This window comes from Eurosta solidaginis, chromosome 5 (assembly GCF_040869045.1).
Source record: "Eurosta solidaginis isolate ZX-2024a chromosome 5, ASM4086904v1, whole genome shotgun sequence".
Lineage (NCBI taxonomy): Eukaryota > Metazoa > Arthropoda > Insecta > Diptera > Tephritidae > Eurosta > Eurosta solidaginis.
Genome location: NC_090323.1, coordinates 267,583,741 through 267,595,024, shown reverse-complemented (window position 1 = coordinate 267,595,024; position 11,284 = coordinate 267,583,741). Strand labels below are relative to the sequence as shown.

The 11,284-nt window shown below is 34.6% G+C and overlaps 2 protein-coding genes across 2 annotated transcripts; one reads left to right on the top strand and one right to left on the bottom strand.

Moving 5' to 3' along the window:
• The first annotated feature begins 821 nt into the window (after window positions 1-821).
• LOC137251799 (transcription factor Adf-1-like) lies at window positions 822-2,801 on the top strand. Its single transcript, XM_067786661.1, has 4 exons — window positions 822-908; window positions 975-1,113; window positions 1,174-1,327; window positions 1,387-2,801. The coding sequence occupies exons 2-4, from the start codon at window positions 981-983 to the stop codon at window positions 1,874-1,876; spliced, it is 777 nt and encodes a 258-aa protein (XP_067642762.1). The 5' UTR covers window positions 822-908; window positions 975-980; the 3' UTR covers window positions 1,877-2,801.
• A 2,509-nt stretch (window positions 2,802-5,310) lies between these two features.
• Window positions 5,311-7,527, bottom strand: LOC137251798 (uncharacterized). Its single transcript, XM_067786660.1, has 5 exons — window positions 7,338-7,527; window positions 7,207-7,278; window positions 6,559-6,860; window positions 5,559-6,502; window positions 5,311-5,494 (listed from the first exon to the last, which is right to left on the bottom strand). The coding sequence occupies exons 3-4, from the start codon at window positions 6,693-6,695 to the stop codon at window positions 5,572-5,574; spliced, it is 1,068 nt and encodes a 355-aa protein (XP_067642761.1). The 5' UTR covers window positions 6,696-6,860; window positions 7,207-7,278; window positions 7,338-7,527; the 3' UTR covers window positions 5,311-5,494; window positions 5,559-5,571.
• Window positions 7,528-11,284: the final 3,757 nt, after the last annotated feature.

The following is an 11,284-nucleotide window of genomic DNA, read 5'->3' as shown; positions in this document are numbered from 1 at the left end:
CTGCGAACCCCGTTCTTAAAGTTAAATAGCCCAAACTCGCAGAGAAGGAAAGCAGAAGGGAGACGCGAGTCACTCTAGCTCAACTTCAATCTGGATACCTGTTACATGTTAAATTCTTACTTATCCAGAATAAACCCCGACATACAATTTGAAGGAACATTGAAGCAATTTTATAATGAAGTTCGAACAAGAAATCTTGAAACAAAATTTGGTTGAAAGAGGCTAAAGTGATACACTCAGGCATATGTTTGTTCTCTTTTATAAATTTATTTTTACATGTTCACAAAAAGTCAATAATAACAATAATAAACACTTCACATAAAAATATTACCAAACAATATTAATAATCTATTGATTTATTGCTTTACACTGTTTTCTCCATAGATGAAGTTTTCTCCATTGTTTACATTTGTTTGTAACATTTGTCAGGTGTTTCCCTGTAATATTGCCCGCTCGTTAAAACGATGTTATTCCGAAAAAATTGCACTGCAAACTTTTCCGAAATAACAAAAGTAATAAGTGGCTATACTGGCTACGTATTGGGCTTGACAGTCTCAGTGAATACGCAGTGACTACGTAAGAGAACGAACGCGAATACGTAAGAAGTTATATAATACGAATTCTGGGTGAATGTGAATGTGAGTGAATGCGACGCAAACATTCACGGTGACATACATAATAAGGGCCATAACCAGTTGAAACAGGTGATCGAACCTACCTTATAGAAATCAATGTAATCGATTAATGGTGCCATACCATAACGATAACGCCATAACCATACCATAGCCAACCAATTGAATTTTGGTTTTCTGCCATATCCACAAACAGCTGATTGTTCATTCGCCTATTTTTTTTTGCCATTATGTGTGTCTATATAATTTTTTTGTGTTTGCCGCTTTTTTGTTTTGGTAATTAAAAATTCTATTGTTTTGTTTATTTTAAAGAGAAATTAATTTCGTTTATTGTTTATGCAGATCATAATGGACGACTGCAAATTAATTGAATTTGTTTGCGATTTCCCATGCCTTTATGACAAGGCAAACCGGGATTTTAAGGACGCAAATAAAAAAATTGCCGCTTGGAAGGACATAGCAGAGAATTTAGGTGTGGATGGTAAGTAATAATGAATGATCTTATAATATATGCGTACTAAGGTATTATTATTCCCAATAGTGGCAGTAGCAGTAAGGCGATGGGGGAATTTACGAGAGCGTTTTAGTAAGGAGATAAGCAGTAAAAACACTTCAGGAAGTGGCGCGTCTGATGGAAGTCAGTGGGTTTTCTTAGAGAGTCTTCAGTTCTTAAGAGCCCACATTATACCCCGACCGTAAGTATAATGGAATTACTTAACATGTTTGATTATGAACAAATATTCTATTACAACAGAACGCGGCAGAGCTCTCAAAATATAAACAGAAGTGTTGAAGGTGGCAAAAGTACACCCACCATTTGCGAGTCACGCCCTGCAACTCCCACTTTACCTGAGCTGCTATCTACAAGTTTGCAGTCCCCTCCTATTCCTCCAGCGCAGTCACCGTCACTTGCTTTATCTCAGTCGACTCCGATGCCACAACCGCAGTCTGAGCCATCAACGTCTCGCGGACGAAAACGAACGGCAGTATTGCGTGATGAATTGGACGCTGCCATAATGGAGACCGTCCAAACTTTTAGGGATGTATGTGCGCGTAGAGCTCGCCGCGAGAATTACAGTGCCGATATAAGTGCATTTGGTTCCATGATGTGCTCCGTCATATCGAGTTTGAAGAAGAAAAATCAGACGGTGGCGATGCAACGGTGCACTGAGATTGTCATGCAAGCTCAGATTGAGGAGAACGACGAAGCAGAGATTGTGGAATACTTGTATGACAACCAGTAGGGTGATTGTCATTTTTATAATTTTAATTTTAAACCTAAACGGCTGGCACTAAAAGCAGATAAGAAATGGGTAATTGTTTAGCTCACAACAACTAAAACACGTCCAAAAATTTCGGGAGGGGAGTCAGAAGCCGGGCCTTGACCTCGGGATCAATACGAAGGCAAAAAAAAACATTTTGCTTCTATCAAAAGGTGTTCAGAAAAAACCAAATAACTTCCGGTTGAGCCAAAATCGAGAGCCTGATCCAACGCCGGGTACGCGATCTAAATTATCTCTGCATAATTGTGTGTGTGTGTACAACAAAATCATCAAAAATACAGCCACATGAAAATTTTAAACAGTTTTTGAAAATATCTATTGACTGAAATAAACTTTTTAATTTTCGCCTTTGGATTATTGATACCGAGGTCAAAACCCATCACCCGACACCTCTCCCAACATTTCTGGACGTGTTTTATCAGTTTGGAGCTAAAGTAAACAATTACCAAAAAAGGCAGGCATACAAATATATGTAAGTAAGAAGTTTTTGTATATCCACATTTTATACATATTTGTATGTCTGCCTCTTTACGCTTTTTAACGCAAGCTTTGCAATAGCAAAACCTATCTTTTTAGTTTATAAAGGAATTTACTGATTTTTCTATTTAATTTCCTTTTAAGTTGTAATGAAATGTGAATACATCCCGTGACATATATTTAATATGTCAATATGAATGCGACCAAATATGCCACGGGATGTTTAGTTGAGATTCCTAATGAAAGTACAAAATGTATGTATAAATAGATGTACAGTTTTGTTCACAAAAGTAGTAGCAAAAATGATTGCAACATTTTATCGGTTATTTGTTTCATTTATTAATTTTACAAAAAATTTGAATATATTGTATAACGAAAACTATGTAAACCATTCAAGAAGTTTTTGTAAATCTTCATAAAAATTTAAAACTTTTTACTTGGATATTTTAGAAAACTTTTTAGCATGGAGTTTTGTAGGTTAATGAATTTTAGTCTAACAAAGTGCAATTTTGAAGTCTGCCAAAATTCGCATTGATTTTTGAGACACTTCAAAATTGCACTTTGTTAAACTAAAATTTATTAACCTACTAAACTCCATACTCAAAATTTTTTTTTAAATTCCAAGTAAAAATTTTGAAACATTTATGAAGATTTTCAAAAACTTCTTGAATTTTCTAATTTGTTTGAAAACGTTTTTGAAATTGGTTTACCTAGTTTTCGTTATACAATATATTCAAATTTTTTGTAAAATTAATAAATGAAACAAATAACCGATAAAATGTTGCAATAATTTTTGCTACTGCTTTTGTATGTAGATATATTTGAGATTCCTAAGAAAGTACAAAATGTAGACTGAAAATCGAATTGTGATACATTAATTTCTTTATTTATTAATATATTATATGTTGTATTGCATGTTACATGAAAGTTGACCTATCCTAATATAATAATACGTTAATTCGAGTATAAAAAAATATGGTGAATATTGAATTGTGATAATGTAACAAAGAAACACACATAAGAACTTAAATTTTTATAATAGTAGATATGTACACACCTGCTCATATTAATAGTGAAAATAGTTTTATTCGTTACATATATTGATGTACAGCGAGCACTAAAATAGCAGTGACAATTATTGATGTATTTTATCAGTTATTTTCTCCTTTTATTTATTTTCGTTAATGGTAGAAATCACTTCATAAAATTTTTTAAATACATATTTTTTGCACTTTCATAAATACGCAAATTTAGTTCATATAAAAAAATATATGTAGCTTTAAAAATCCGTCACGAACTTTGAAATTTTTGAGCAGAATTTTTATAAAATCTCTTGTATGCAACTTTGTTTCTTATTCAATTTTGTTATAATAATGTGCAAGTTAGAAAGTGTTAAATCTTCATCCACTAACGTATCAAAAAAAATCTATGTTTAAGCTATTACTAACCAATGGGCAACAAAGCTGCATACTCAAAAGATTACCTAAAAATCTATTCTGGCATTTGTGTAAACTTTGAAACTTTTATATACATATGCGATTTTTGTTATAGATTATGCTATATTTTAAATGAATATCAATAATAACACATACAGCTGTGAACACGACAATAGCAGTGTGAATTATAAACGCTATTTTTTTCTTTTATTTATTTTCGCTAATTTTAGAAATAACTTCAATGAATTGTATAACCAAACAGATGTAAATTTATTTCGAAAACATTTTCGGGAAAATGCAAAAATGCGAAAGGTGTTAAAAAATCTTCATGCAAATTTCAAACTTTTATTTAGAGTTTTCAGAATTTTTTTTAGTATGAAGTTTTGTAGTCCAATCAATTTTAGTATAACAAAGTGCATGTTTGAAGTCTCTCAAAAATCGTATTGATTTTTGCCAATTTTTTCTAAAGAGTTTTTAAGATTTTCTTCCATAAATATTTACTCTTTGTATGGAACCAAATGTAAAACACTCTTTGAAAAAAAATTGGCAAAAATCAATACGATTTTTGAGAGACTTCAAACATGCACTTTGTTATACTAAAATTGATTGGACTACAAAACTTCATACTAAAAAAAATTCTGAAAACTCTAAATAAAAGTTTGAAATTTGCATGAAGATTTTTTAACACCTTTCGCATTTTTGCATTTTCCCGAAATTGTTTTCGAAATAAATTTACATCTGTTTGGTTATAAAATTCATTGAAGTTATTTCTAAAATTAGCGAAAATAAATAAAAGAAAAAAATAGCGTTTATAATTCACACTGCTATTGTCGTGTTCACAGCTGTATGTGTTATTATTGATATTCATTTAAAATATAGCATAATCTATAACAAAAATCGTATATGTATATAAAAGTTTCAAAGTTTACACAAATGCCAGAATAGATTTTTAGGTAATCTTTTGAGTATGCAGCTTTGTTGCCCATTGGTTAGTAATAGCTTAAACATAGATTTTTTTGATACGTTAGTGGATGAAAATTTAACACTTTCTAACTTGCACATTATTATAACAAAATGAATAAGAAACAAAGTTGCATACAAGAGATTTTCTAAAAATTCTGCTCAAAAAGTTTCAAAGTTCGTGACGGATTTTTAAAGCTACATATATTTATTTATATGAACTAAATTTGCGTATTTATGAAAGTGCAAAAAATATGTATTTAAAAAATTTTTTTGTTTTCCTTCAAAATGTTGAATTAAATTTTTCGTTTTCCGGCAAAATATTTAATCTGAATTTTGCATTTTCCATTTCATACTAAATATTAGTATGTGTAAACACTAAAATGGAAAACTAGAATAAGGATGCACAATACAAACTTTGTGGTATTATATTATGCTCTATTTAATATACAAGAGGCAGAATTGCAATATTTGATTTAGTGAAATTATTTGAACTAACTTTCTATATAAAAAACCATAATATATGTTTTAAAAATATATGAATTATTGTTCTTTACTGTATGTATACAGAAAAAAATTAAATAAACAATATTATTCTATGTAAAAATAATTTGAAAAGCTTATGATTTTGTAGCAGCATTGTGTTTGTGCAGCACCAATAGTTGTTGCTTTGTTTTGTTGTGTATCCGCCTTCCGCCGAAATGATCTATAAGGAGGTAGTGAAAATGTAAAATAACTTCTAGATAAGTGTATATAAGTTGGGTTCTTACCTCCTGAAATATATTACTCGATGTGATTTTGAAATGCTACTGTACCATCGGTCATAAAGTAGTTGGTAAAGTATTCCCGATACTCGTATGCACTATTTCGGCCCCTTCTTCGAAATGAGTGTACTGTTCGCAGCGGACCTCCACAAGTTCTTAGTTCGTTCCTCCATTCTGCACTCGCCCCTTCTCCGTCAGTGTAGTTTTCTGGGCAATACCACCGACTACTATCGTGGAACATAATGAAATTATGCAGCACTAAACATGCGAGTACGATTTTTTCTGCATTTTCAGGATAAAACTCCATTGTAGTTTTCAATACTCTCCATCGCGCAGTCAAAATCCCAAATGCGTTTTCTATAACGCGCCGGGCCCGCGACAGTCTGTAATTAAAAATTCGCTGTTCCCTTGTCGTATTCATTCCCGGATATGGTTTCATTAGATTGTTTTTTAAGGGAAATGCACAATCTCCAACGAAGAAATGCGGAAAGGGTTGTGACGATAATGGAAGAGGAGTATCTGGTGGAAGTGGTAATCGATTTTCCAACAGATCTTCCCCAAACCTTGTTGCATGAAAAATGCCTCCATCGCTTTGACTTCCATAAGCTCCTACGCTTACAGCGGTAAACTTGTATTTAGCATCGCATGCTGCCAACAAGACGATGCTGAAAAACTTTTTATAATTAAAAAACAGTGATCCTGACTTCGGATGACATTTTATAGCAACGTGCTTTCCATCAATAGCACCTACACAATTTGGCATGTTCCACATTTGGGAAATGTCAGTGGTTATATCTTTGTATTGCTGCTCTGTGGGTTCACTTAAATATATCGGGGAAAGCGTTTGCCAGATAGCCTCGCAAGTCTCCAAAACAATCATCTTCACAGTGCTCTTTCCAATTTTGTGGCTCCAAGCTATTTTTTTGAAAGGAATACCATGTGCCAAGTACCTAAAAATCATACTAATTAATACAATATACGATGTTAATATTTGGGAATCTTTTACTGAAGTGTAATGGATAAACGTTCTTCCACACCAATTTGTTGTTTGAATTTGGTCAGTGATGGAGCCATTAGTTTTAAAAAAGTGTCATAAACCGGCAGGGACATTCTTGTATGCGCAAAAAACTCGCTTTCGTCCATATCCTTAATTCTTAAGAAAGTTTTTTGGTGATATCCGGCATGAGTCCTATTAGCATTAATGGGGCGGGCATACCATCGTCTTTTTTGTCTCAATTTCCTTCTTTTGGCATAACGCCATTATGCTGAGGAACAAGTTGTCAATTTCTTCGTCACTGCTCATGTTAGCTTAAACAGGAATAAATATATATGTTTTATTTACTTCTTTCTTAATTATCCATTATATATATTGCGGTTCATAGATGCGATAGCAAGGAATTGCCGGCAGACGAAACCCCAACCAAGGAGATAAGAAAATTATTGCTCTCAATACCGAGATGAAGCAATTGGTCGACCAACACAAACAGGATATGCAACCTCTTTGCTGGTGTTGGTAATATGTGGTCAACCGTCAATCCCTAACAGACCCTACCAAATATAACGACAGAGTATTAATGCACTTCCCACGGCAGCCGGTTCTATGCACCAAAAGGTTTTGTGTGACAGTTTCCATGTTTTATTTGAAGATACTTACTGTTAAATTCACGTCCTTGCACTCAAATATATATAAATCTTCGCCTATATGTAGTGCTATATTTAAATAAATCTGTAAGAATACAGAAATCCTTATTAATTTGTTAAACTTGTAATATGTGAACAACTTACATTGTGGTACATGTAGATATGGGGCTTTATTCACCACCTAATTGTTTCATTATGTAGATATGCACCCAATTTGTTGCAGTATTAATAAAAATAATATTAAAAATGTTTTCTTTTACTTTATTTTGATTAAAAATTGCAAAATTTTGCAATCACTTTGCACAATCACTTTTTATAAACAAAACATTCCCAGCTCATGACAGCAATGGTCAGCTGTTACGGTTATGGCTCCATTAATCGATCACAATAGAGATGGTTATGGATATAGGTATGGTTACGACTATGGCGTTAGGGTTAAGGAAGTTTAATTTGGCTTTTAAAGGCCGAATTAATGGTGACTTATAACCATAAAGCCATAACCAGATAAAACAGCTGATCGAACCTACCTTATGGAAATCAATGTAATCGTTTAATGGTGCCATACCATAACGCTAACTTGATTACATTGATTTCCTGAAGGTAGGTTCGATCAGCTGTTCTATCTGGTTATGGCTTTATGGTTATAAGTCACCATTAATTCGCCCTTAAGCTGGAGACATTGGTGCTTTATCGGTAACCTTTTAACGGCTGATTCGACCAACCTTATGAGAATCAATGCAATCGATTATTGGTGCCGCTAAGGTCGTAACCGTATCGTAGCCAACCAATTGATTTTTTGTTTACCGTCGTAACGATAAACAGCTGATTACTTTAGGGATACGACTACAGCGATACGACATACGGCACCAATGACTCCCGCTTTAGGCATCTCAAAGGCTTTAACATTAAATCTTACAAGTTTTATCATACAAAGCTAAATCTTGAAACGCAGAAGATTTAAGTTAAATCTCCATTAAATCCTCAACCATTTGTTCAATAATTACAAATATATCAGGTATGGCAACCTACAATTCATATGGCATGTAATTTTTTGATAGTAAAATATTTAAAGGTTGGAGCCGTTCATGATTCAATCACAAGAGGTTTGCTCTACAGACGAATTTTTTGATAATTGCAGCCATTTTGCTCCCAAATCAAATTGACATCCGTTAACTGTGTTGTTTCTTTGCAATTTTTCGAAAAATATTAGTAGGAGAAATAGGAAGCAATAAGTTTACAAATCCCCGATAAGTACTAAACTGCATAATTTCTTAGAACATTTATTTTAATATTATGATGAATCTGTTAACTATGCCATGATCTATTAGTGTGGCTGAACATAGGTAATTTTTTGAAAAGTACGGACACCAAGGAGTCGTGCACTTTCGTAAACCTATGAACACACGAAACCTAAACCACTTCAAAATTCATCGTTCAACGTCAAAAACTCGACTAGTAAATCGATTTACGTAAAAATGTAATTAGTAAATATCGGGGATGCCATAACGAAATGTACTCATTGAGCATGTTAACTTATTCATTCGGTATGTTCGGAAAATTCGTCCCCATTTAAGAATTTGGGGAATCGGTTTATATTTGGCATATTATGTAGTATATACTTCTTTGATATATTCGGACCTCGTGAGGTAGTATGAAACGAGCGTGTTCCGAATATTCTAAATTAATGAAAGACTTCCATGAATACTCAACGTAAAGGAGCTTTCCGAAATTTCAGAATAAAAAGGTGAATACTCCCTGTGTAGCAGGACCGCATAAAAGCTGAACTCTTCTGTCAAAGTCAATAACGGAATATAAAGTTCTAAGACAATAAGCCGTTTTCTTTTACATTTTTTTTTTTGGCAGACCATGTCGGCTGCCTTTTCAATATCGTCCTATCTCAAAATATTTTTCAAAAACTTCCCATTTCATGATTTGTCACAAAAACGCCCTATATTAGAATTAGATTGAAGAACGCTTCAGAATGCTTTTCATTAACTCCCTCTTATGTCAAAATTCATTGAACTTATGCTCATATAGGGCGTTTTTGAAAAAATTTTGATAGTGTATTTTTGAAAAAATTTCTAAACCAACATAGCTCTTTATAAATTCACAAAGTATTTAGTAGAAACTCAATTATTTCCTCCAAAACCTGTTGGCATTAACAAATTTATTATCACTACGAATATACTACTAAAGGTACTTTTCTACTACAATTTTCGCTAAAGGGGATTGAATTATTCCTCGTTTTCCTTACTTCGTAAAAGCAACCCGTCCAGATTTTTCAATTTGGGAGTGTCAAAGCTCTGCCGTCATTGAAGAACAAACCTGTAGTAATTGAATCATGGGAGCCGTTTATAAATTCATGTATGACAGATGTTTTTTGAAGGTTTTTAGGTTAATATTTGTATAACCAAATGTGAGTAAGATAATCAAATTTACCAAGATGGAAGGATGGCCAAGAAGGTTCAATGTGGTCCTATTAAATCGCTCCCGAGATGGTCGTTGTTGTTGTAGCGATAAGGGCACTCCCCGAAAGCCCTGGGAGTGTTATCGATGCTGATGGTCCTTTGCCGGATGCAGATGTGGTACGTTCCGGAAACAAGCACCATTAAATACTATCCCGACCATCTCGGGAATGATTTGGTATGATCACATGAAACCTTTTGGGCCATCCCGCCCTCCCAACCCCTAAATCCATGTGGAACTTGGGGTCACCAGAGCCTCGGCTGTTAAAGAAACAGGATTCGCCACCGGTAGGTGAGGGTGACAATTGCGTTAAAAAAAATAAATGTAAGGCGCGATAACCTCCAAAGAGATTTAGGCCGAGCTTCTCTTCCAATTTGCGCCGTGCTCCTTTTTAATTTTTCCTACAAATTGGCGGGACGGGACCTACTTGTTTTATGTCGATTCCGAACGGTATCTGCAAGGCTGATAAATTTTCACTGAGAGCCTTTCGTGGCAGAAATACACTCGAAGTGCTTGCCAAACACTGCCGAGGGGCGACCCCACTTAGAAAAATTTTCCTCTAATTGAAAAACTTATTTCTAAAATGTTGATGTTGCTTTGCCCAGGGTGGGAACCCAGAGCATTCGGTATGGCAGGCGGCGCACGCTACCATCACACCACGGTGGCCGCCAATTGGGTTGGAGAAGCTATATATTGCGGTGGCAGCCCCTTGGTCGTGTCTATACCTTAATTGTGCTTGTTACCGGAACGTGCCGGATATATATACGGCAGAGGACCATCAACATCGATAACACTCCCCATGGTCGTGTCTATACCTTAATGGTGCTTGCTACCGGAACGTACCAGATATGTATACGGCAGAGGATCGATAACACTCTCCATGGTCGTGTCTATACCTTAATGGTGCTTGTTACCGGAACGTACCGGATATATATACGCCAGAAGACCATCAACATCGATAACACTCCCCAAAACCTTTGGGAAATGTTTTATCGCTACTAAAACAACTGGATTTTCCGTATTGTACCAAAAAATGGGGAGAACAACGAAGGAACTCATATTTCTCTTAAGCCAACGCAAATTGGACGATTGTTGTATTAAGCGAGGACATCAACCAACCTAAACAGCAGGGCATAGCACCTTCTAAAAGAGTTCATACATTAGCACATAACACAGAAACGAGATTTTGGATTAAGTCACCTTTTACGACAGGCATGCCTACCGCGGGTATGTATACTCTACGTTCTCTAGCCCAGCAAAAAGAAATACACCTGGGGCCATATTCAGTAACTATGAGTTTTGAAATGTACATTTTTCTTTCATACAAATTATATGAAGAAAAAGTGTACATTTTAAAACTCACAGTTACTGAATAGGGCCCCTGGTAATAGTGATAGAGCGATGCAAGTATTGACTGAGTAGCTTGGATAAACTTTTAAAAAAATACTCGAGAATTTTGGTCGATTCATTTTAGAACTGTCCTTGCTTTAGCCTCTATGCAAATACTGCGCTTCTGCAAATTTAACCAAAGGCAATGGATATGCCCAGGCGCGTGTATGATCAATGAAAAAAATATCATTCAGTGAAATCATGTTCGTTTACACAAAGCTTACACAAGCACAACC

What these genes read in the sequence shown, in the direction of transcription:
- LOC137251799 (XM_067786661.1), top strand. Translation starts at nt 981, where the DNA reads ATGGACGACTGCAAATTAATTGAATTTGTTTGCGATTTCCCATGCCTT. An exon ending in AGAGAATTTAGGTGTGGATG is followed by an intron (nt 1,114 to 1,173) that starts GTAAGTAATAAT and finishes TATTCCCAATAG; the next exon opens with TGGCAGTAGCAGTAAGGCGA. An exon ending in GCCCACATTATACCCCGACC is followed by an intron (nt 1,328 to 1,386) that starts GTAAGTATAATG and finishes CTATTACAACAG; the next exon opens with AACGCGGCAGAGCTCTCAAA.
- LOC137251798 (XM_067786660.1), bottom strand. Translation starts at nt 6,695, where the DNA reads ATGGACGAAAGCGAGTTTTTTGCGCATACAAGAATGTCCCTGCCGGTT. An exon ending in CGTTTATCCATTACACTTCA is followed by an intron (nt 6,503 to 6,558) that starts GTAAAAGATTCC and finishes TATGATTTTTAG; the next exon opens with GTACTTGGCACATGGTATTC.